General features: G+C 41.3%; 1 protein-coding gene across 1 annotated transcript in view; it reads left to right on the top strand.

Annotated features, from left to right (window-relative positions):
• Lpar1 (lysophosphatidic acid receptor 1) overlaps positions 1 to 13,197 on the top strand; it is a 66,424-nt gene extending 53,227 nt beyond the window's left edge. The window contains exon 3 of the mRNA XM_038348149.1: positions 12,827 to 13,197. Within this exon, the coding sequence (XP_038204077.1) occupies positions 12,827 to 13,128 (302 nt within the window). The 3' untranslated portion in view covers positions 13,129 to 13,197. The remainder of the gene's footprint in view (positions 1 to 12,826) is intronic.
• Positions 13,198 to 24,711: the final 11,514 nt, after the last annotated feature.

Genomic DNA, 24,711 nt, shown 5'->3' with positions numbered 1-24,711 from the left:
AAAGCCAATAATTTAACTCTTGACAGTTACTAATATCCAATTGTTTTTGTTCCTAAAACTTTACACCAAACAATCATAATTACATAATTTTATATTATCTGACAAATAGTGATTGCAAACAAAGAAAGCATGTATGTGTCAATTAGGTGAATATTTTCCTAATATTAAGTAAAAGCAAGTGGAAAATAAAGATGTTTGAGAACATCTGGAGAAAAGTTCTGCAGGGCCTTCACAGTCGGACTGCTGTGGAAGAGTTCTGAGTCAGGTGTGGGGGTGCTCACCCCCAATCTTCACCTTTGGGAGGCAGAAGGGATCACAAGTTCACAGCTAGAGACAGGGAGTAAAATCATGTCTCAAAAACAAAAACAAAAATAAAAAATAAAAAAAAAAAGAAAGAAATGCCGGGCGGCGGTGGCGCACGCCTTTAATCCCAGCACTTGGGAGGCAGAGGCAGGCGGATCTATGTGAGTTCGAGACCAGCCTGGTCTACAAGAGCTAGTTCCAGGACAGGCTCCAAAGCCACAGAGAAACCCTGTCTCGAAAAACCAAAATAAATAAATAAATAAATAAAATAAAAAAAAAACAAAAACAAAAAAGGGGGTGGGGTGGTTCAGCGGGTTAAGGCTCCTGCCACCAAGCCTGAAGACTGGGTTCAGTCCCTGACCCCCCACAGAGTGGAAGAAGAGAAGCCGTAAGTTGTCTTCTAATCTCCACATCCACACCGGGACACATGTGTAGCCACACACCTGAACACACACAATAAAAATGTAAATGTGATTTTAAAAGAAACCATTTTAAAACAAAAAGGAAGAAGAAAGGAAGGAATCGTAAGTGCTGACTCCATACCGGAGGAGCCGAGCGGGAAGTGGCTCGTGATGACTCTTTCTTGGAAGATGACACAGGGCTTCAGTCAAAAGACCCAAGCTCAGATGAGCAGTCTGGACTGTGTTTCAAAGCACTGGCAGATGCAAACAAATTTTGCTTTTCAAGTTGAGTATCACGTCTAATGTATCATCTTTATGACATTCTAAATTGACGATTAGTCTTAATTGAGGCCCATGTTGTGCAATTCTTGGTCGTTGCTCTTCTCAAGACATAGCTGGTGGCAAATTATTCATATTTTACATTTTGTTCTTTTAAACTAATACAGTTATTTTTAGGTCATTTGGTAACAATAAAGACAGAACATCCTAGTCTTAGAAATTATTATGAGTTTACTTTTTGTATACAATGTGATTTGTTTTCTTTTCTATGGCAGTTGTTATTCTTAATTTTTTTGAATAAGCAGTATTGCAAAGAATTCCTTGATTGTACATAGTTTGTACAATGGTTGGATACATTTCTAGAATAAGTTCCCAGAAATGATATTGCTGCAATTTACATTTAAAATTTTATTTTTATTTATTTTATATGTATAAGTGTTCTGCCTGTATATCTGTGTTCCACATCTGTGCCTGGTACTGGAGGAAGCCAGAAGAAACTATTATAGCCCCTGGAACTGGAGTTACAGACAGTTGGAAGACCCCATGTGGGGCTAGAAATTGAACCCTGGTCCTCTGGAAGAGCAAACAGTGCTCTTAAGCCCCCAGCCACCTCTCAAGCCCCTATAGTTTATCTTTAAAGCATTTAGAAAACATGGATTGATATTGCTTAGGTATTCTGTGCTACAAAAACTTACTGGACTACATTTAAAGTTGCTTTGTCAGAGCTGACCCACTGGATTTTCCCTCAATAACTGTTATTAAAATAATTGATATTCATGCAGAAAAAATTACTTATAACCATGGAAATCTTAACCATACCTCTAACACCCATTTCTCAATTACATTTTTTAAACCTGTATTTTTTTAAAAAAAAATTAACCATTTTTGATAACAGGAGATATCTTCAGCACACAGCTATCATATTAGAGTAGAACAGACAGTACCTCCCACTCTGCCAGGAATCTGTACTTTGGGAAGGTCAGCCCAGGACATCTGGCAGCCAGAAGAGACTCAACAGATCTCCAAAAAACAATCACACTGACAGTTTGAGCCATTCTTCTTTTCATGTCTTTTGGACACTAGGTAAAGAATACAAACAAGTAATAAACATTATTAGATTGCAAAAAACCACACAAAAATATTTGCTTTTGGACTAAACTCTAATTTTCCCCCTTTGACAGAAAAAAAATGAGTAAATGAAGTTTCCATTATGTCTGTGTGCCTTTGAAATGGTCCTCTAAGTAGTACACATCGTGCTGCTCCATGTATGTGCTTCGTGAAGTCCAAAGATTAAAATCCTCTGGATTTTGTCCCTCGCTATAATCTGTGAGCTTTTGCAGCCAGATTTCAGCACTTGTTTAGATGCTCACCACTTTGGAATAATCTTAATTCATAGCTAAAAATTAAATACACTGCAAAACCATTTATAAACTTCCTGTTTATGCTGAACTTTTGCAAAGGAAAGATTTAGGGGAGTTCATTTATCCCTTAAGTGGGATAAATATTATTCAAGTTACCTTGGTAACAGCCAGTCAATAAGCATGCTGTAAGTTTAATCTTACTTTTTCAGTTAGCTGATGTCAGTCTAGAATTGACAACAGTTATTTTCCTGGGAGACCTAAGGGCTTTTAAGAAAATCTTTGGTAAGGCTGTGGGGTGGCATTGATGTTTGGTTATTGGTCGGCGATAATACTCTGTCAAGGCAGCCTCAGCTTCTACGACATCTTTACTTTGAGACAGAGGTAGAGGTAGTTGAGAAAGCATACGCGGGGGGTGGGGGGACAGGTGGTGACCCCTCTTACCATTGTTTAGACTGCTGTACAGTTTGTTCTGCTGAAGGTAAATTAAGTAATTTCCTGTTTTGTATGCTCACAGAGAGAGACCTCAAGTATCATGTTCTACTCCTGAGTGTCTTAGCTGCTGATGAAAATAGTGTCTGCGTGTTTGAAAGGATGTATGGCCCTAGGTATCCTGGAGCTGACTAGGGCCATGCTGCTTCTGTATGACTGTGTGTGTGTGTGCGCGTGCGCGCGTGCGCGTGTGTTTCTTGTCCTCTCTTCATGTGGTTATCTAACTGCATTTGCCTACACACCAGATTGTCATCACTGGAGCTGTAGCTATAGGCAAAGCAGTTTGGGACGCAGTTCTTTATACTATCCTCCACAAAATAAGAAGTCCTCTGTGTAGACTTTTTTTTTTTTTGCAATGGGAAGCCACTCACCGAAGCATGGTGGCCTCCAGTGTAGTTGAAGTTAAAATGACAGCTTACATGGAAGCTGAAGCACAAATAATAAAAACTCGGGGGTAGATATTGGGGTTCAACCTGAAGACCAGAAAAGCAAAGCAGCCAGCCACTGGCTGTCACCTTGACCTTCCGTCCAAAAATGGTAGTCCTGCCTCCAGGAATCTCAATGAGACCGAGATGGAGCTCTGTCTCCTCCCGTTTTATATTCCTCTCTAGGACTGGGATTAAAGGCATATACTACCTGGTTTCTATAGCAACTGGTGTGGTTCCTGGGAATAAAGGTGTGTGTTATCACTGCCTGGTCTGTAAGGCTGACCAGTGGGGCTGTTTTACTTTCTGATCTTCAGGCAAGCTTTACTTATTAAAATGCAAACAAAATGAGAAGCAGTGTTATTATAAGAAACACATGGTTTTTGATAGGTTCTAGTTGGCAGTTTCATAGATAAAGGACAGTATTTTATTGACTAAATTAGGATGCATTACTATATAAGAATACTGTTTAACGAGAAAATGAAGCATGCCTGAAAATAAAAAATGAAATTTGTTTGCCACCTTCCCTTTACCCATCACTGGCAAAAAAGCATGAATAATGCAGCAACAAAATGAACAGGCCACGGCTAAAGACCCAATAATGATCCTGGAAATGAAGTTCAGCTTACCTTCCTAATTGCCACGTAAAAAGCAAGATGCTGAAAATGCAAAGGAACAATAGGGAATCAGTCACATCTGAATGTAAATTCTAAAAATAATCCATATCTATTATAAAAGTAGTCCCCAAGGAGCAAAATAATAGAAAAACACTCAGAATAAAAATGGAATACTTCTTAATAAAACAGCTCAACAGAAGGCAAACAACAATTTTGAACAAAGACGGTACATCTGAATCCATGTATCCTGGTAACATCAGCGCTCCCCTGAGGAAAAGTAAATAAATTGGCATTTCAGCCTGGTGCACAGACTTTCTTGTGGCATGATGTATGTTCTTTATTCACTTATTTTAGAAAAAAAAAAAAGTTCATTCAACAAATCTTTACAGGCTCCTGTGGTAAGCAGAAACAGCCTGATGACAGAGAAACAATGTAACCAACAACGATCCTGTAAATAACAATAAGTGACAAGTCTGATGGCTTCACCATCGAGGGTTACACGGTGCCAAGAACTTAGAACAAGGGTTTTGACTTCGTTGTGGAAGGCATCCTGAAAGTAATGGCAGGTGAAGGAGTGGGGTTTAGATTGAGGTAGCGATGGAAAACTGGGAGGGGGCGGGCAGTGGCACACCAAAAGTCACTGAGAAGGTGGAGTGTCTAGGAAAGCAGGAAGGCAGCGCTGTGTGAAACTGAGACGACCCATAAATCCGCAGCTAGAGTGGAAATGCTGTCAAGTGTCATGGCTGCCACACTCTGTTCTTGAGCACGGGGCTCCGAGAGAAAATGGTTTCAGCTGAAGCCAACTTTCCAGACAGAGTGTGGTTACATGTACGCTTGTAAATGGGGGAGGGAGAAGGCGAAGATTCCATAATGCCGTGGACTGGTAACTAAGCTTTGACCACACGGACCTTTGGGAGGCAGCCTAGACGCAGACTGTGGCATTCTATTATATAATATATAATACAGACGTCTATCCCGTACCTAGACTTCTACTAACAGTCATGTCCAGACTACAGACTGTTTCTCGAGGGCAACATCATCTATTACACCATTCAGATGGCAGAGGTATGGCTGGGCTGTGTCTTTCTGGGCTTCTGACCCACCCTACTTTTCTGAACCCTCAGACTCTATGGACGATCCTATCAGCATGAATCAAGGCAGGTTAGTTTATACTGTAGTAAGGAATGCCTTTGTGTTAAGATGTTTGCATGAGAGGTCCACCTTGTGCCCCTTCGAATGTCCTGTAGCATCTCTTCAAAGTCTTTCCACATGGCAGTATATCTTCTAGATAAAACATCGTAAAAGATGTTTATTTTTATTTATCTGCCTGAATGAATGTCTGTGTACCATGTGCATGCCTGTTTCCCATACAAGATAAAAACAGTCATCGGATTGCTGGAACTGGAGTTCCAGATGATTTTAAGCCACCATACAGGTACTGAATCATAAGGCAATAAATAAGATAGTTTTGGACACACACACACACACACAGGGACCTGAGGATACTAAAGAGGGATAATGTGGTGGCGGCAGTGGGAATATAATAACTATTCTGTCTTAGAGGTCAAAGTGTTATTAATGCTCCTCACTAAAAGAGGACAGGCTGTTTGGATAACCAAGAACAGCCCTTTAAAGGAAATGACATTTAACAGTAAGTGGTCACGAAGACTCACAGAAGAGTTCTCCCAGGTGGAGGACCTGTAGAAGAGTTTTTAAAAAAAAGTTGTGTGGGTGGAGCCTAGTAAATGAGAGGTGTGTTGTCGTCAATGGCAGCCAAGAGGGGGTGATCAGGTGTGAGGCCTTATGGACCAGGGTAGTGATTTCAAGTAAGAAGGCTCTGGAAAGTGACATATTGTGAGTTGTTTCCTTTGTAAGAAGTTGTTCTGGCCATTGTGTTCCAGCTGGGCTGTAGGGAAGGGTTGTGGAGGAAGAGGCATTGGTGAGGTTAGGAGTCTGTTACAAGAGGTGTTCCGCACTTAGCTGGGGTATCAACAGTGGGAAGTGGTTTCTACTGGCTGTTTCGCGTAGAGGTTTCCTCCACAATAGAGGACACTAGCACATAAATCATGTTAATGTGTACTTTCCAATGTACAATTGCAGGATTAAGGTTTGGAGCCTGCAGTAGTGGCCAGTGTGTGTGTGTGTGTGTGTGTGTGTGTGTGTGTGTGTGTGTGCGCGCGCGCGCGCGCTGAATGCTAAGAGGTGTAAATAGTGCCCGAGGGAAGGGTGTTGACGCTCTCTTGCACAGAGGAATGGCTGGAGTGCTAGGTCAGGATAGAGCTGGAGGAGTAGACTCTGACACAGGAATGTCAGGAGGAGAAGGCAGTGACTGTTCTGCTCTGCATGGAGGTCTGTGTGCTGCTAATGCTCTTCCCTAGTCTGTAAGTGTTGCTCTTAGCAGTGAGTAATGGAAATACCAGAGCACACCACTCCATGAATGAAATTATAACCTCTGAATGTCTGCCATTTGTCATGACATGAAGAAGGGGATGCGGGGCCCCAGGGGACAGCAAGCTTGTTGGGCAGCTAGCTGGGTGTATGCAATGATGAACAAGGGAGACCCTGCCTCAAACAAGGTGGAAGGCAAGAACCAACACCTGAGATTGTCCTCTGACCTCCACACAGGCACTATGGCACAGGTACAACCACGTTCACATGTAAGAACACACATGGACACACACAGACAGACACATACACACACGCACACAAACACTCCTCTGACTTCTGGGCACACATGGACACACACACACACACACAGACACATACACACATGCACACAAACACACAAAGCATGCACAAGGGTTACAAAACGGATGTAGAAATTATCGACATTAACCAGGTGGGGTAATATTGGTGTTAAGATAGACATTATAACACGGGGCTGGAAAGATGGCTCAACAGGTAAGAATGGATATTGTTCTTACAGAGGACCTGGTTTTGATTCCCAGCACCCATGTCATGAGTTACTGCCTGTAACTCAGGCTCCATTGGTCTCAACATCTCTGGCTTCCATACTTTCTGCCAAGTACCCACAAACATGGCATCCATGAACACAGACAAACATACACATATGATTAAAAATAATTTTTTTAAAAAGATAGACATAAAACATATGAATCAATTCTTTTCATTGGAAAGGGAAATCAATGTGTGATAATCTAGGTTAGGTTCATCTTTTAGAAAGAGCTTTCACCACAGCTGGAACTGGTGGCACAAGCCTAGAATCACAACTGCGCAGGAGGCTGAGGTAGGAAGGCTGAAATCCCAAGGCCCACCTGGGCTAGATTTTTCTAGCTCAGGATTCACCTGGGCAACTTGGTAAGAGTATCTCTCAAAATAATGTTAAAAGACATTGGGAATTTATTTTAGTGTAAAGAATTTGCTTAATATGCTTGAGGCTCTGGTTTTAGTCCCCATTCCTGCCTAAAAACACCACCTGGAGTTACGTCGTAATGACCCTTTAGCTACTGGACAGAAGGATAAGCTTTATTATATCTATGGTCCACTACCTGAAGCATTTATCTGATTATTATTTATCAATAAAAACTTGGGAGTCAGATATCAGGGTAAGAACCTAATTGATCAGAGAAATGGCAGAGAAGCGACCAGTGACCTCCAACCTCCTCTCTCTCTCTCTCTCTCTCTCTCTCTCTCTCTCTCTCTCTCTCTCTCTCTCTCTCTCTCTCTCTCTCTCTCCTTCCTCCATCCAAAAGACTGAGAATTTTTCTAAATTCCCCCTACTACTTCCCTTGTTTCTCTTTATGTCCTGAGTCCTCTTCAACCTCTATAGCTAATTTTGGTCAGCTAGTAACTAGCTCCACCTTCTGATTCAAAGTAAACTTTATTGGCAGTCTCAGGAGTGTCAGCTTGCAATCAAAATATCCCACAACAGCCACCTAACAGAGGCCTTTAAGATGTGTTAGGTGAGAACTGTTACAGCAGAATCGCAGAGCACCTTAAGAGGTAAACTGAAATTTGAATGGGTCCTGGGATACAACTGGCCGGCCCTGGGGGAAGATACAAATTCAATGGCACTAACGGGAAAAAAAAAATAGTTTCTGAAATCTTCATCAGAGACATGAAAAGAACCAGGACATGAAGAGGTTAACCTGGGTGTGGGGCTAGTGTAGAATTGATTTGCCTTGACTAGTTCCAGATCTGTGGAATTGCTGGATTTTTTGTGAAAACACAATTTTGCCAGCCCAGACTGGACATGCTTTCTGCTTTGCTCATCTGAAATCTTGGGCTCTCTTCCTAGGGTTCTTCTCTGGCCCCTGCTGCCTGTTTTTTCTTTGGTTCTTGTGCTTCATAGGGAAGAAAATAAGCAAAGATCAACTGGTTAGGAAAGAACCATTCCAGAAAAGCGGCTGAGTGGTGGTAGCATCGTGCCGCTGGGGGGCTGTATGGTCGGAGGGACGGTTTCGTTATATGACTGTGGCCTGCAGCTGTGACCTGTCCTTCCAAAGCTGCTCCCTTCCTCCCGCCTCTTGCACCAACATTCCAGCACCTCTCTTTCCATTTGTGTGGGCATCAGGCCCTCCAAGATTGCCTTCACCAATGTGTAAGAAAGGCAACCAAAGGAAGGCAACCCTCAGACATGTTTTGAATGGCCTCCTGGTCCCATAAGGAAGATGGGAGACAAATTGGGGCACCTTTCTGCACCCCAGCCTTAGCCTTCCAGGAGCCTAGCAGGGTGACTTGAAGTTGTCCTCATCTGATATCCTTCAGACACCTCAGACAAAACACACATGACTACCCGGGCTGTCCACTATTGCTCCCCGCCCCCACCAACAAAATGCCAAGCTAGTACTTTCTCTTGCTTCCTCCCTTAGCACAAGGCTCTACCCATGATGCTTCATTTAGTTTGACAACCCCAGACATCATCCCAGACTCTCCATCTTTCTCGCCATCAGGGGGAGGACAGCCTCATAAGTCCTTTCCCAGGCTTCTACACTTCTTTCCCTTAATTGCTGCCCTGATTCAGGCTCTACGTACTCCTATTGTAGAAAGTAGAAATAACCGAACATATATACATATATGTGTGCATGCACGCATGCTCACACATTCTATTTATCTTGGTCTTTTTTTTCTTCCTCTGATGGTTAAGGCCAGTGAGATTAAAATGATGGTCATTACTCCGTACAAGCCTCTCCTTCCATTATTATTACATGAGACTTAGGCTGAGAACCAGCGCTAGGCTGGAAAATGAATGTCTTAGCCAGTACACAGTGTTTTCCTGGCCTTGGACATCTTCTCTTCTGCCACTTCTGGCTTTGTAGTATGTAACCACAAACTATTTGTGCTTCCTCTTTTTCTTACTGTTGAATATCATTCTTTGGTTTTGTGCCTGGGTCTGTAGAGAATCTGTCATCAGAAATATGCCATATTAATATTAATAGACAGAACACCAAAAGCAGTCTTCCCGCTGTCCTTCTCTGTGATTTTTATTTTCTATCTTGTGAAGCGGGGAGCTGAAAAGCTGCAGAGCCATCTGAGGCTGAGTTGCTTCCTTGTGTTTCCCCCCTCTCTCTCTGCCTTCTTGGTTTCTTTCTCATGCCTAACTGTGAGTCCTGGGACACTGGCCATCTGTGGAGCTCTATAAATGCCAAATCTTCATGGCGCTTATCATGTGCTCTTTTGTGCCGAGGGTCTACGCATGCACAAGCTCTCTCATCTGTGGCACTCCTGATGGCACTGGGGAGCTCCTTGTGCCCCGTGGGGTAGAAAGAGAGCTGCTGCTTCTCTGCTTTACAGATAATGAAATGGGGATTTTGTTCAGCTCATCATCACATCTCTACACAGGCGGGTGGATGTGTGTGCACAGCCACTCCCTGCAGACTGGATATGGTCCATCATGCACACTTGGAGTTGTATGACCCAACTCAATTAGAGTTGACTACATATTTTAAAAAAGAAAAAAAGATGGATGAGACTTTCATTCTTAGAAGCTCAGAGGGAAATCATTACTTGAGCAAATTTGATTTTAGGCTATGCATTCCCTATAATTTAGGAGCCCAATCACCTTGGACTTTTCCAGGCTCTTGTCCCCTGTTGTCTCTGGGTCAGTTTGATTCAAGATTCCCTGAGAAAGAGAAGGGAAAGAGCAAGGGAAAGACCCATGTGGTTGGGTTTCAGTGTGAATTTCTGAGGCTCTCAAATATTCATCACTAAGACATTTGATTGCGTCTTGAAGATTCTGAGACAGTGTAGTTGGGCCTAATCACAGTTCTGAAACCAGTTCCTTCCAGTGACAGAGCAGGGAGAGGACTCTTGGGTTTCTTCACACAGTGTTCACATGGGCTAGCTCCTGTCAGGTTGTGGCATTTCCCACTTCCTGTGGCCAAATCTAACAGGTGGGTTTTTTTCTGTTATTTGAAGACAGGGTCTCTCTCTGTCAGCCTTGGCTGTCCTGGAGATCAGGCTGGCCTCCAACTCACAGATATCTGTCTGCCTCTGAATTAAAGGCTTGTGCTACCCACCACCCACATTTTGTTGTCTAGAAATGAAGGCCAAAGCCTCATTTCCAGAGCTCTTTCTTTCCTAAAAAAGACCACTTTCTTCTTGAATTTTAGCATTGGAAGAAATCATAAACAACCCATGACTGTATCTGGATTCTTTTCTGGTCAAGGCAAGCTGACTGAGCAACTTAATGAGAATAAGGGCTTTTCCTTTCTGTTGCCAACAGGGGAAAAGAGGTTGTTTTATTTAAAATATATCTGCCTGTGCTTGTAGCCAGTCAAGTTCTGAACTTGCGCTCAATCAGAGCTTTGATAAAGGAAAGGGGGAAAGGAACTTTTAGAATTGCACACCCATCCGTGTGTGTGTGTGTGTGTGTGTGTGTGTGTGTGTTCCAAGTAGATGAATAATGGGACCGTGCATTTTCCATCCAAGCATTTTCCACCCTGAGAATAATTTCTTTCCTGGCTTCTCAATGAATAAGGCATTATTTCTGAAACCCAAGAGACATTCCTTTGATTTCCCTTCATGTTTAGCTTTCTGAGTGGTTTTCAATAAAGGAAATTCGGCGACTTGGAGTGAAGGCTCTGTTAACACTTTTAGCGAGGTTCAGAGAGTGGTCTGGCTATTATCTGCTGTGATTTGGAATATTATTTTCCCTCTCTGAGGAGAGCCGAGAGTATTGTATTTATAAGAAAAACGAAGCACCTTGGATGGTCTTCAAAGTGAACAGTGGTGTAAAACCAATACACATTAGTGTTACAGAACAAAGAACTTTATGGGGGCCTTTTCTTCTGCTTTATTTGTATTTCCCTGCTGAAAAGGTTTGGGAAAAAAAGAGAGAAAGAAAGGTAGGAAGAAAGAGAGAGAGAGACAGAGAGAGAGAGAGAGAGAGAGAGAGAGAGAGAGAGAGAGAGAGAGAGAGGAGGGGGAGAGAGATAAAGAAAAAGAAGAAAGCTCACATTCACGATTGAAAGCTGGGCAGTTTAGAAACCAAATCACATTTGTTTACTTTTTATGAAACTCGTTCCTTGAGACTGATCCAAGCTGAGTAGTCCCGCCTAAGTTGACATCCACCAAGGCCATCACCACCGTGTGTATCTGTATGGATATAAAGAGTTCAGTGCATGCAAGGGCTCTCCCGACTCAGCCTCTGTGCACTAGATAGCTGTCTATCCAACATGGGGCCTCTTAGATGAGGTCTAATGGCACACCCTGCTCCACTGGCTCCCATTCCTTCAGTAGAAGACGCCCAGCACATGCTAAGATAACATAGTCATTATGGGGCCTCTTAGATGAGGTCTAATGGCACACCCTGCTTTACTGGCTCCCTTCAGTAGAAGACACCCAGCACATGCTAAGATACATAGTCATCAGAGCTAATTAATTATCTCGTGACTTACACATTCCCTTAGATCCAAATGGAAAGTGATCTCAGGAACTAAATAAGATGGGATGACATCTTTTCCCATCTAAATTTCCAAACCATGTGTGATTATAGAAATGATCTTAGTAATACAGGGTAGTTGTTGGGGAGAAAGCAGAGAATTGATCTAAGTTAGAGAACAGCTGAAGCATAATGTTTGGTTACAAATGCTTAGCTTTGAACTCCCTAGGAGTGGAAGGACAATGTAGTACTCTCAGGAATGTGACTCCAGAGCCAGGCTCCTGGAGGAGAGAACCTGGGATTTGCCTCTTGCTCACCCCTTTCCAGTGTAGTGGTCTTTTAAGCAAGGTATTTACACTTCCTCGGTCAGTTTTTCTGTTTGTACAGTGAAGGTTAATTTTGCCTGCTATATGTGCAGATTAGATGAGTTATCATTTGTAAAGTATATGCAAGAACTTTGATTGTTGGGTTAAAAACTAAAGCATTCATCACCGGAAGCTGCTGTTTACATGCCAGAAAGCATTGTTGGTTGGGGTTGTTAATGTATGCTGGGTGTTTTCTTTGCATCCATTTGCAGTTTATAACCAACCCAAGAGGTAAATAGACCATGCCTGTTTTTCAGATGAGAAAACATGAGACAAAAATTTAAACCACCTAGTTCCCCAAAAGGCAAAGAAAGCAATGATTTATGCACTGGTAGACAGACAGCAGAAACTGCGCCTTCACTAATCGTGGGGGCAAAAGCCCCCACCCCCTCCCCAACCATGCCTTTAGGAGATTTTTTTTTTCCTAAGAACTTAGGTAGTAGTGAGTATTCCTGATGCATTTTCTTGTGGAGCAGCTGTTCTCAAACTCCGTGTTCTATTCAAAATAATTAATATGTGTCATACATCCTCAGATTTAAGTGGGACTTGAATCAACAGCATATCATTAAGGTGATTATTTCTTGTGTTTCAGAAGCAAACATTTCATTTGTTTCCATGATTGATGGCTCTGGTCTTATGATTTGCACACAGACCTGAGGTCATATCACTTTTTGGTTATATACATTTCACAAGGATACTCATTATTCTCCTTCTAATACATGATCCCTCTCCGGTTACTGTAGGTGCCTTTATTGTCTGCTGGACTCCGGGACTGGTCTTGTTACTGCTGGACGTGTGTTGCCCACAGTGTGATGTCCTGGCCTATGAGAAGTTCTTCCTCCTCCTCGCTGAGTTCAACTCTGCCATGAACCCCATCATCTACTCCTACCGTGACAAAGAGATGAGCGCCACCTTCAGGCAGATCCTGTGTTGCCAGCGCAACGAGAATCCCAATGGCCCCACAGAAGGCTCTGACCGCTCAGCCTCCTCCCTCAACCACACCATTCTGGCTGGAGTTCACAGCAATGACCACTCTGTGGTTTAGAAGGAAGCTAGCCAACCTCTGTGAAGCTGTGAACCCCCACCCCCGCCCCATTGCCAAGGCAAGGTGGGGAGCCAGAGGACAGGAAGACACTCCAATACTTAAACACTAACCAATGGCAGTATTTGTCCCAAGACCCAAGAGACTTGATGTAGCCTGAAGATGAACCTATGTGGTAGCCCCCATCTTCTCCTTTGGAAAATAGAAAGTGTTTGTCTGGCAGTGGAATTCAGAAACGGACTCTCGGGTGACCATGTAGCCTTCGCTAACTAGACTTAAATGATTTTATGTGGTTTGGCCTAAGCCAGAAAAAAAAAAAAAATCTGCCAAATCGAGTGCACAACTTCATACAGGCTTCCCCTTTAAAATATAAAACAAAGCAAAACAAAAAATTCTGGAGGATACATTTCATCTAATAAGTATGTTTATTCCTGTCAGCATGTTTGTGATGGAAAAAAACTGCTCAATTGACATAGGAGAATTTTTTTCCACTATGGAGGAAAACTGTACATTGGAATGATTTTTGTGTTTGTTTAGAAAGCAAGCATGTGGCGTGTGTATACAGTACGTTTTCTTTAAAGATAAAAGGATACTATTTTAAATCTCCTAGGGGATAGAACAATCTAGTAAAAATCAGTATTTGGTTAGGCTAGGGGAGAGACAGTAACGTCCCCACCCGTTTCCCTAACAATGAAGCTATTGGAACACACACGGAAGGCAGGGACTGTGTGTTTTTCACCCAAAGAGCGTGTGCTCTAAAACCACGAGAAGATGATGTGCATTGTCGCTGCATAGTTAGGATCCCCAAGTGCATTCTTAGAGCCAGGACAGTAGTGGAGTTTTTTTTTTTTTCTAAAGCCTGTGGTTTTCCAAGTTATAAAATAATGCATACTTACTATAGAAAACTTGAAAATTGCAGAACTGTGTGAAAAAGAATAAAAAAGAAAGATTGTTGATATTATAACCTGGAAGTAACCATCTTTACCAACTCATGCATGTATGCCTACAGACGTATATTATATACTTTTGACATAATTGGGATGATATTGTAAAATGTTTTGTAACTTTTTCTTTCAGAATTGCCAGGTTTTCCTATGGCATTAATTTTTTTTTACAAAAAACAGTGTTAGTGGCTATATAATATTCCATTTAATGGATGCAGCTCCGTTTATTTAACCATTCCTGTATTGTTGACTAGGTTTTTTTTAATTTTTATTGTTATAATATTGTACATAAAACTTTGCCAGTATCATTGATTATTTACTTAGGAAATGTTCCCATGAAGGACCTACTTTTTAGAATGTGAATTGTCCTTGTGTGCTCTCAGTCTAGAAAAGGGACATTCTACTTCCAAACTGCAGAGGTGGCAGTGCTAAATTCTCCCCAAATTAGCTTTTTACACAAGAAACACAGTGGTTACTCTAGCTGAGAATGACTTCTTAACAAGATGTTTCCCAATAACCAATATGCCCTAATGTAACTAGCAATTTCACTTTCATTTTTTTGAGGAAATGGTGATCCCATTTTTGGCAGCCATGGCTGTCATGTAGCATTGAAGAAAACAAAAAGAAATCAAACGTCAGAAGTGAGTCCAGCATTGCTGTACCAAATAGCCTGGGTGGGGTATGTTAGCAACTGGCTGCTGTGTGGTCTCCACAATCGCCCAGTAGATGCTTGTGTGCAGAGATGCCTGGTACATTGTCCGGGTGACTAGTGGTTCTACTGGTGCACTACAAGGAGCAAAAGGAAGAAATACAGCCCTGAAGCAGGTGTGGAAAGGTCAGGAGGATGTTTGAGAGAAAGAAGTCCTGGAGAGAGTGGCATTCTAGGGAGGAGGAAAGTGGAGGGTGGACTTCGTCTGCACAGAGGGAAGGCACATAAAGTGCACCTGTTTTGTTTTGTTTTTTTAAGTAGGTGGAGAGCCAGTTAGCGGAAAAAGGATTTGTTCAGTGTTCACACAATGTGCAGACAATTTATACTGGAAATGAGTGAAGTGAATTTGGAGTTTTATTGATGGGGCGATAAGGGCCATTTGAATTGAAAAGCATACTAATTGGACCTTAATAAATCATTCTCAATCAGTGTTTGGCAATGTGTGGTTCTCATCAGTGCTATTTCTATTGTTCGAGAAGCTTCTGGTTTGTGTGGGATGTCTTCCCTCTCTGACCTTTAACTCAACAGTGTGAGGTGAAGCAATCACTGTCCCTCCAGCCAAGAGACTTGTTCCTGTCCCATGAGGTTCATGAAGGACTTGTTACCTCAGCAGCATGACTGCTAGAGCAGGGTGTTTCCATTGTGGAAAACTTAAAACATTTTTTTATTCAATGAAAGGTATGATAAAGACAAAAATAGGTATGAAGAAAAGTATTTTTTTTCTAAATTCTTTCTTCTTTCTGTCCCATACAAGATGGCTTTTGACATGAGACAGAAACTCTGAATTCTTCTTTTAACAACATGTTTGGGTGTAGAGAAGGACAGAGCCATTGTCCAACCCCAAACTGGCTCTATAATGTTTTAATGCATTGTATCCGTTACCCGACCTCATAAATCATATTCCTTTTTCTCGATAATCCTTAGTGGATAGTTATTTTTCCATCTGTCAGCATCCAAACATCCAGGGTCTGCTCTGCTTGCTAGAGACAAGCAAGCGCTCTCATCTAAGAGAAGCTTCCTGACTCAGCTTTAGCTGTAAAACCTTGCAGCTCTTTTAAGAGGTCCTGCCAAGAAACACTTAAACGGTGTTGATGAAAAGCTGTCCTTGTGCCTTCTTTCCCTGTTCATCAGCTCCAATAATTTCCTCAATCATTTCAATTTTTATTTTACTATTGTCTTTTGTAAAGTTTGAATCTCCTGGCCTGTATATATTTCTAGTGATTTCATTGAGGCACCTAGCCTCTGGTTCTCATTCTGCACATGTGATCCCAAGGTCTGAAGTTTCTCTTTTAAAGATAACACCACATCCTTGGACATTACCTTGATAGTGTGCAGATTGCCATCCTAGAGAGATACTCTATCTGCTAACTTATCATAAATTTTTAACAAATTTTGATTGCCAAATTCAACACTATAAATTCTTCCAAATAATTTCTCAGTACCCTTGGATATGGATTCAATTTTGTCTGTCAAGTTAATGTTATCCTTTTTAATAGTATTAATTTTTCAGCTAACTTTTGATTTTCGATGGTATTAATCCAATGGTATTAATCCTATCAACTAGCTGTTCATTATTAGTCTGTAAATACTGTATCATTCCTAAAAGTGCCACATTCTTTCTTAATGATAGAATATGAAGTAAAAAACTGAGTCACAATATCCAATAAATTGAAGTATCACCATAACCATATAAGCCTCGCAGAATACAATCCATAGTATTAACAGAAAAGTTACTAAAAGTTTCAATATTAATGCAGTCTGCCATATTGATCTATCAATTACCTGTTATGAGATCCGGTAAGTTGTTTTAGGTGTAATAATCTTTATTGTCCAGCAGCTGCATGGTTGCAGAGTCGCCACTAGCAGCAATGCAACCGGTGGCTACAGGAATGGTCCTGAGTCGCTTTAGTTTCCCGCCTTGGTACAGGTTAAATACTGAGATTTATGCTTTGCTTGACAAATTAAAAACAACTAAATCAATTCCATACACGAGCAAGAAACACAGAACTGACAGGCAGAGAGCACAAACCTGAAGCTGCATAAGTTGCCACGTGACAAGGAACCGCACCAGGGAATGCGGCAGTCAGTCGTGCGTGCACTTGGGAAATTTCCAAGTTGCCACATGCAGTAAGCGCTGCTGTGGCGAGGGTTCTATAAAAAAAACTGCTTATATAAAAGCAAGCCAAGCAGGCAGGGTTGGGAGACTTTCTGGATCGTGGATCAACTAGGCTGTTGGGCCGTCTGCCTAGTAGGTGTGGAGTCTGAATCCACATGGGTGCCAGATGAAGAAGAATGCTTAAAAGAAATCCTGAACTAGCTCAAAATTGAGACTATTAGATGGTTATTTATTTAGGGGTAGACTCACACAAATCAATATCCTCTGCTGGAATGGAGAACGGCAACCAAATTCTGCAGCCAGAAAAGAGGCCAGACACAAGCTTTACATCAGCATAAATAGTATAAGAGGCCACGCCCCAGTGGGTGGGTAACTTAAGGGCTACTGGCTGTAGGATTTCTTAGAGCACAATTCCTTTTTAGGCAGTACAATCTCCCGTTCTAAAGTCTCTTCCTCCTCTTCTATATCCCTTTTAGTACGTTTAACTTCCCCCTCCTCAAAGCTCTTAATAGACTTCACAGATTCTTCATCCTGAATCTCTTCAAAGAGATTTGAATTTGGTTTTTGCCAAATTCTCTAATTGTTCTTTTACATCATCACTGAGATGAGCGTCTTAGACTAAACACCATAGTGATAATGTTCTGTGGAAAATTCTTCTGGCCCTTGCTCTTTTAACACTTTTTGAAAGTCAGCTTTCTCCTGCTCCTAGTCAGGAGTATTAAGGCCCCTTGCTTGTAGAAACCAGGGACTAAACTCTAAAACTGTCTTAAAAACTCTTGTGCTGTCTCAGTTTTAATACCAGTGCCTTGCTTCTCTAAAAGAATGATCAATTGGCCCATCAATTGGCTCATCAATATTGGAACAGAATTACTAGCACCCACCCTTACTTCACCCTCACCATCAATATCTTACCTGCTGGCCAGCCTTCTGAGAGAGATCTCTCAGGGATCCCTACTTCCCAGTCTTGCTGTTGACCTCCAACTGTAATGCCTGTGCTACTGGATGGTTCACAAGTTGGGCAAAGAGCTGGAGATTGAAACACAAGAGACATTCGTGAAGAGAAAATGCTGAATGCCATTTATTCAAGCTTAGAAAAAACCTTATATACCTAACTGCTACACAATGGAAATCCCCCCAGGCAGGTAGAAAATTACCAGGCCCAAAACATAGTAAATAACAGCCCTATAGCTAACCACCAGCTAGGGCAGAGGGAGCACAGGAACAAACAGGATGTTTTTTTTTTCTGGAAAATGCAACAAGTGGTTTACCAGAAACTGCAAGCTATCCTCAATATGATCCCAGGGAAGTGGGGTAGACCTGTGGGCCCTACACTATCAGAATGGTTAAAATAAAAAAAATACTGAGGACAGTTTATATTGGAGAGAATGTGGAGTCAATGGAACACCCCGCTACTGCTAGTGGAAATGCAAATTTGTACAGCCACATTGTCAATCAGTATGGCGGTTTCTCAGAAAATTGGGAATCAATCTACCTCAAGACCCAGTGATACCACTCTTGCACATGTAGCCAAGGAAACTCATACCACAAGGACACTTGCTCAACAATGCTCATAGCAGTATTATTCATGATACCAAGGATCTGGAAATAACCTAGATGCCCCTCAACTGAAGAATGGATAAAGAAAATGTGGCACATTTGCACAGTGGAGTATTCCTCGGCTGTAAAAAAAAAAATGATATCATGAAATTTGCAGGCAAATGGATGGAACTAGAAAAAGTCATCCTGAGTGAGGTAACCCAGACTCAGAAAGACAAGCACAATGTGTACTCACGCATAAGTGGATATTAGATGTAAACCAGAGAAGCCAGGTAATAAGGCAGACCCAAAAAGGTCCAAAAGGGAACATGGATCACCCTGGGAAGGGGAAGTAGATGAGATCTCTTGAGTAAACCGGTAGTGAATGGGGGCAGTATAGGGGAGGGCATAAGGGAGATAAAAACACGAGGGAATGAGATGGTTGAGGAGGAGAGGGATGGAGTGGGGTAACAATGAAAGAGAGATCTTGATAGAGGGAGCCACTATGGGGTTCGGGAGAAACCTGGTGCTAGGGAAATTCCCCAGAATCCACAAGGATGACCCCAGTTAAGACTCCCAACAATAGTGGAGAGAGCGCCTGAACTGGCCTTCCACTGCAATTAGATTGGTGAAGACCCCAACTATCATTTATAGAGTCTTCATCCAGTAACTGATAGAAACAGATGCAGAGATCCACAACCAAGCACCAGGCTGAGCTCCAGGAATCCAATCAAAGAGAGGGACTAGGGAATATATGAGCAAGGGAGGTCAAGATCATGATGAAGAAATCTATTAAAACATCTTAAATGCCATGTTCTGTAGAACTCTAAAGTGTACCTGTCTATCTAAAATATGTCCTTTGACCTTGAAAACATACCTAACATGACTACAAGTTTACTTGTAATAGTTGACTAACTACCAATCTGCATTTCTTTATTTTCCTAAATAGTTTGTATAACTTTCAAGGACTACAAATTTACATTACATTGTTAAATGAGCTGCATAGGTACAATAACTTAAACAAGAGTAGAAATTTATATATAATATATTCTAACAAAAATAATCTTAAATTTATATCAATATAAGAAATACCCTAAATGAGAGTAGAAACATGCATATAGTATAACAAAAAATAACCTTAAATTTGTATCAATAAACAAAATCCCATAGCAATGTAAAATATTTAAGTCTAATAATTGCTTTTTGGGGGTTTAAAGTAGATTTAATAATCTACTTTTTTATCCTATCATTTCTGTTTCTTATCATTTCTATATCCCCCCATTTTTTCTTTTCAGAACAAGATCCCCGAATCTAATCTCTTTTGTTATGTTTTTCCCCTGACCATTCTCAATAACATCTGGTAACTAATGCCCCCTTAAATGATAACAAACATCGGTAACGCAACTTTTGGGAATGGGGTCTCATTCTCTAGACTACTGCTTGTTGTCTGTGGGCTCTGATCTTTAGGGGAATCTTGAGAGAATCAAGATAATTTTTAGGCCCTGGTTGGAGTAGTTTGTGAGGCTGGACCATTTCAGCCAGCAGCCTTGAAGCTGTTTTGGATGCAGAATTCTGAGGAGACTGTAACAGAGGCATTCTGAGATGCTGGATCACCAGGCTCATCCATTTTTATTGGTGTCCGTCTTCTTTTTCTGAAAATACATAAACTTTTAAAGGTAACATACATTACAAGTATTGAATATGTGGTGTGCACAAGTCAGTTAAAGGTAATTTTTGTTTTATATTTAAACAGGTAAAATATACATTATATGTTTTGTGGTTTTCTAAGTTTATTTCTTTATGTCTATAGTCAGGAGTTTCAGGGGTCTTCCCTGATCAAACCTGACCTATATCAATCTGAAACAGATACATAGCCTCTCATTTCCTATGGAAATAAAAGCATAACCTCTCTCCCTAATCAACAAGCCTTTTGACTCTCATTTTGAACTCAAATTATTTTTAAAATATATAGATTGGTTTAATATAACAGCTTTCATAATCCAGTGTCTCTTAGTAGCCAAAAAAATTTAAAAAACACAATAACATGCAAGATTCAGACTCTGTGAATTTTCCATCTTTACAATGATTTTTTAAAATATTACTTTGTTTCCTTATAAGAACTTTATTTATTATCTTAAACTATTTTTAATCTATAACTGTACATACCCTTTATCTTTTCTCTCTCAAGCCTATATATATATGTATATATATGTGTATATATATACATATATATATATATAAACACATTTAGAGTTTTGTTTTGTTGTTGTTATTTTCTCCATCTGGATCTGTCTTTATTCAGCATCTGTAACCTTTTCTGTCTGCATGAGCAAAACCCAAAGCCCGCTATGTAGTGTCCTGGGAGGGCTTGCATTGGTGGCTCAAGCCTGCAAGCAGTAACTGGGAGATGACATTCTGTGTTGCAGCTGGCATGAGAGACATGAGACTAGGAAGACATTTTTGTTTAGAATCTCTTTTTAAGCTTTCTCAGGTTCTTATATGGATGTAGTGTGCCACGTTGGAACACCATATGTAGGTGGAGCTTTCCTGTCCTGTAGCCACTCCCATTACCATTCAGAGATTTAATATTAATTATTAATGCTTGGCCAATAGCTCAGACTTATTACTAACTAGCTCTTACAACTTAAATTAACCAATTTCTATTGATCTACGTGCTGCTAAGTGACTCATGACTTTACCTATGCTCCAGCAAGTCTTGCTGCCTCTGCATCTCCTGGTGACTTCTCTGACACAACACTTCTTCTTCTTAGCATCTTCTCTGCCCCCCAAATTCTGTCTAGCTATTAGACAATCAGCTTTTTATTAATAATAAAAATACATATTTACAGCACACTGCAATTGTTCCATAGCAGTATTCACAGGTCTATTCTTATATAATTGGCTTACTTCCCAGGTGCCATTTATTGGCAAAAATAAATCAGTTAGTCTTTTCTGGTGTGCAGATGAAGTTATTTACTTGGGTAACAGATGAGAGTCCTTCTTTCTCAATGCTTATACTCATAATAGATTAACTCAGATCAAAATTGTTGCTTCACAAAATTGTATCATTCTAGGTGAGACAAGACCTTAAAACAGGTATTCCATTTAGGAAATAGTAACACAGAGCCAGCTAGCTTGTTCTTTTTACTAACAAAGTGCTCACTGGTGAGAAGCTAGAAAGTAGAAGATTTCCCCTTAAGATCTGGAAGAAGACAAAAATATTTCTTCTCATCATCACTTATCAACACGATCATGGAAGTCTTAGCTAATACAATATGAGAAGAAAAGGATATAAAGAACACAAAATTGAAATCAAAACTATACTTAACCTGTTTATGGCATGGTAACCCATATGGAAAATCTAAAGGAACTGATAAAGAAAATCCCTCCTGTAACTAGTTATTATGACTGTCATTATCTTGGTTCCTTTTCTATTGCAGTGATAAAAATATACAGAAAGAGAAAGGGTTTGTTTTAGTCAATACTCCTCAGTTATCTCCATGATAGTAAGCAAGTTAAGGTAGGAGGAACTTAAAAGAGCCAATCACATCCACAGTCGAGAGCAGGGAAAAGTGAGTGCATGTATGCCAATGCCCAACTCACTTTATCATGCTTACAGGGTCCAGGACCAAAGTTCAGGAATGGTGCCACCCATAAGGGATTGAGTCAACCCACATTAATTAACATTATTTGAAGATAATCCCTGCTGCCATGCCCACAGGCCAACCTGATATAGACAGTCCTTCAGTGACAAGATCGTCCCAGGTGACTCTTAACTTATATAATCAAGTTGATGATTAAGACTATTGCAAAAAGAAGTAAGAACAACAAAAATCTAAAATACTGATAACCCCAAACGCAGGTAAGGATGCGGAACAATGGAAACTCATTTACTGCTGGTAGAGACACACCATGGTGTAGTCATTTTGGAAGACAGCTTGGCAATCCCTTATAAAGTAAACATACACTAAATGTGATCCAGATGTCGTGACCTTTGGTATTTACCCGAATTATTTGAAATGTTACTTCCACATAAAGGCTTGCCCATGAATCCTTCTAGACATTTTATTTATAGCTGCCCCAAATTGGAAGTAGCTAACATGATCTTCAGCAGGTGAATGTATGAATAAATCATGGCAGAGCTTGACCTGGGAATGCTGTTTAGAAGACGTGAGCAACCAATCCACGAAGACACGTTGAGAAACATCAACAACATGTTCCTAAGTGAGAGACTAGACTGAAAAGACTGCATACTGCAGCCGTGAGACATTCTGGAAATACAAAACTGTGGAGGCAGTAAAATGATCAGTTCTCGCCAAGGCTTAGAGAGGAGGGAAGGGTGCCTTGACAGAATAGGGACATTAGCGAGGAGCCTGCAGAGACGATCCGCTTTCAGTATGTCTCATCTACACTGACTCAAGGACGCTATTCTGTACGATGGAGTGAACATACTGGATGCGCTTCTCTACACCCATAGCAAATGTAACTCCCAGAAGTGAGCTGGAAGGATGCGCCAACGCTGTCTGGCTGATTCTAATAAGTGCCGGATGTCAACGGTGTGGGAGCTCATGCGTGTGGGGAGGTTCTGAGGGCATCTGAGAACGTTGCACTCTTCCTCACTTTTGTTGCGAAATCTAAAACTGCCACTCAACAAAGGGTGAATCACGCATGCGTCGTCTTCCCTGATGCTGCTTAACTTGCATATGGCCCTTTATTCTGCCGTCGGTAGGTCCTTCGTCTGTGATGCTCTCAGTGTTAACTCCCCACGTCTCCTGAGCACTGATGGTTCATGTTTTGTCATCTCCGCTGTCTAACTTCTTCTCTGAGCCCCTGTCTCTGTCATCAGGCTATGGACATCACCACAGCTTCCTAGTGGGTCTAGTCCGGTGATTCCTCATCGGCCTTTCATTTATCTTTTTTTTTTCTTGCAGTGCTTCTGGAAAGAGTCTCTGCTGAGCTCTTCTCGATTTTTATTCATTATACAATATAGCTCTCAGTAGTAGGATAAAGTAGAAAAAACCCTACCATGTGCTTTGAGAAATCTCTCTTGGGGGCTGGAGAGATGGCCAAGAAGTCAAGAGAACTTGTCACTCTGCAGCGGACCCAGATTCAGTTCCCAGTTCCCAGTACCACAGCCATCATTAACTCCAGCTCCAGGAGATCCACCATCCTCTTCTGGTCTCTGTGGGCACTGCACAAACATGGCGTGCACACCTGCATGCAAGGAAAACACTCATAACAATAAAAATAAAAATAATAAAAAATAATTTTTAAAATTTCAAAAATAAATTTATCAGTGCCTCAAAGAGTGGCGCCTCCCCCACGATAATTCAGTTAAGAACATCTGTGTGTTTCTATTCATCACAGCTGAGTACCTTTCTGTTTACATGGTCATTAGATCATATCTGTCTTTACTCTTACTCCAGAAATAAATGTCCATCTTTCTTTCTAAACATCTTTTCAATTTTTGTAGCAGCCAGCGGAGAATTTCTTAAGCACCTGGAACGTAAGAGTTCCAAGATGTGTCTTCCATAGCCCTGTGAAGAAGATGCGGAAGAGAGTTTACTTTCTTTCCCAATTACGTTCCAGGTGCTTAAAAAAATTCTCCGCTGGCTGCTTATGTGAGGCGTTCCTCCAAGAATAAATTTGTGTGGTGAACAGGCTCTCCTGAGAAAGTAACTGTAAATTTTGTAGCTGACGACTATTTGGAAAAGATGTAAGTGAACTTGGGGGCGACGGAAAGCTGGTGGGATGTCAGGTGTCAGATTTAAAAGCCTATACTTACAGCCCGGCTAAGATTATATGCATGGAGCATGAAACGCATTGGGATAATTGTCAGGAACTGCATTAAGGCGAGCCCTGTAATTTACGCTAGAGAAATGTCTCTTTATCCTGCGGAACAAGCTGCCGAAGGGCTGCAAGACTGGGAAGGAAGTGATGAGCTAGGCAGTGTCAAAGATGGCCGACCGCCACCGTGTAAGTGGGGGTATGAACAGGCAAGGGAGAGCAACAGAATGCCACCCATATGTCTGAGGGGAGAAACGAAGTAGCTTAGATGGTGGTGCGGAAGGGGTGGATGAAAAGGTGTGATCATGTTTTAGATACAACAAGAGGTAAAACCACCAATGTCAAGAAGGGTGGTGGCTGGGCTGTGGGTGACACAGGAAAAGGAGATGGTAAGGAAGATGGTTTTTCTTTGAATTTAACCACTTGTGCGAATAGTGGGGTCATTTACTATGATGGGAATGACGGCCGGGAGAAGGAGAATTAGATTCTTCCAG

This window comes from Arvicola amphibius, chromosome 11 (genome assembly GCF_903992535.2).
Source record: "Arvicola amphibius chromosome 11, mArvAmp1.2, whole genome shotgun sequence".
In the NCBI taxonomy this organism is placed as follows: Eukaryota; Metazoa; Chordata; class Mammalia; order Rodentia; family Cricetidae; genus Arvicola; species Arvicola amphibius.
The sequence above is the reverse complement of the archived record's forward strand: the minus strand, read 5'-3'. Positions and strand labels throughout refer to the sequence as shown.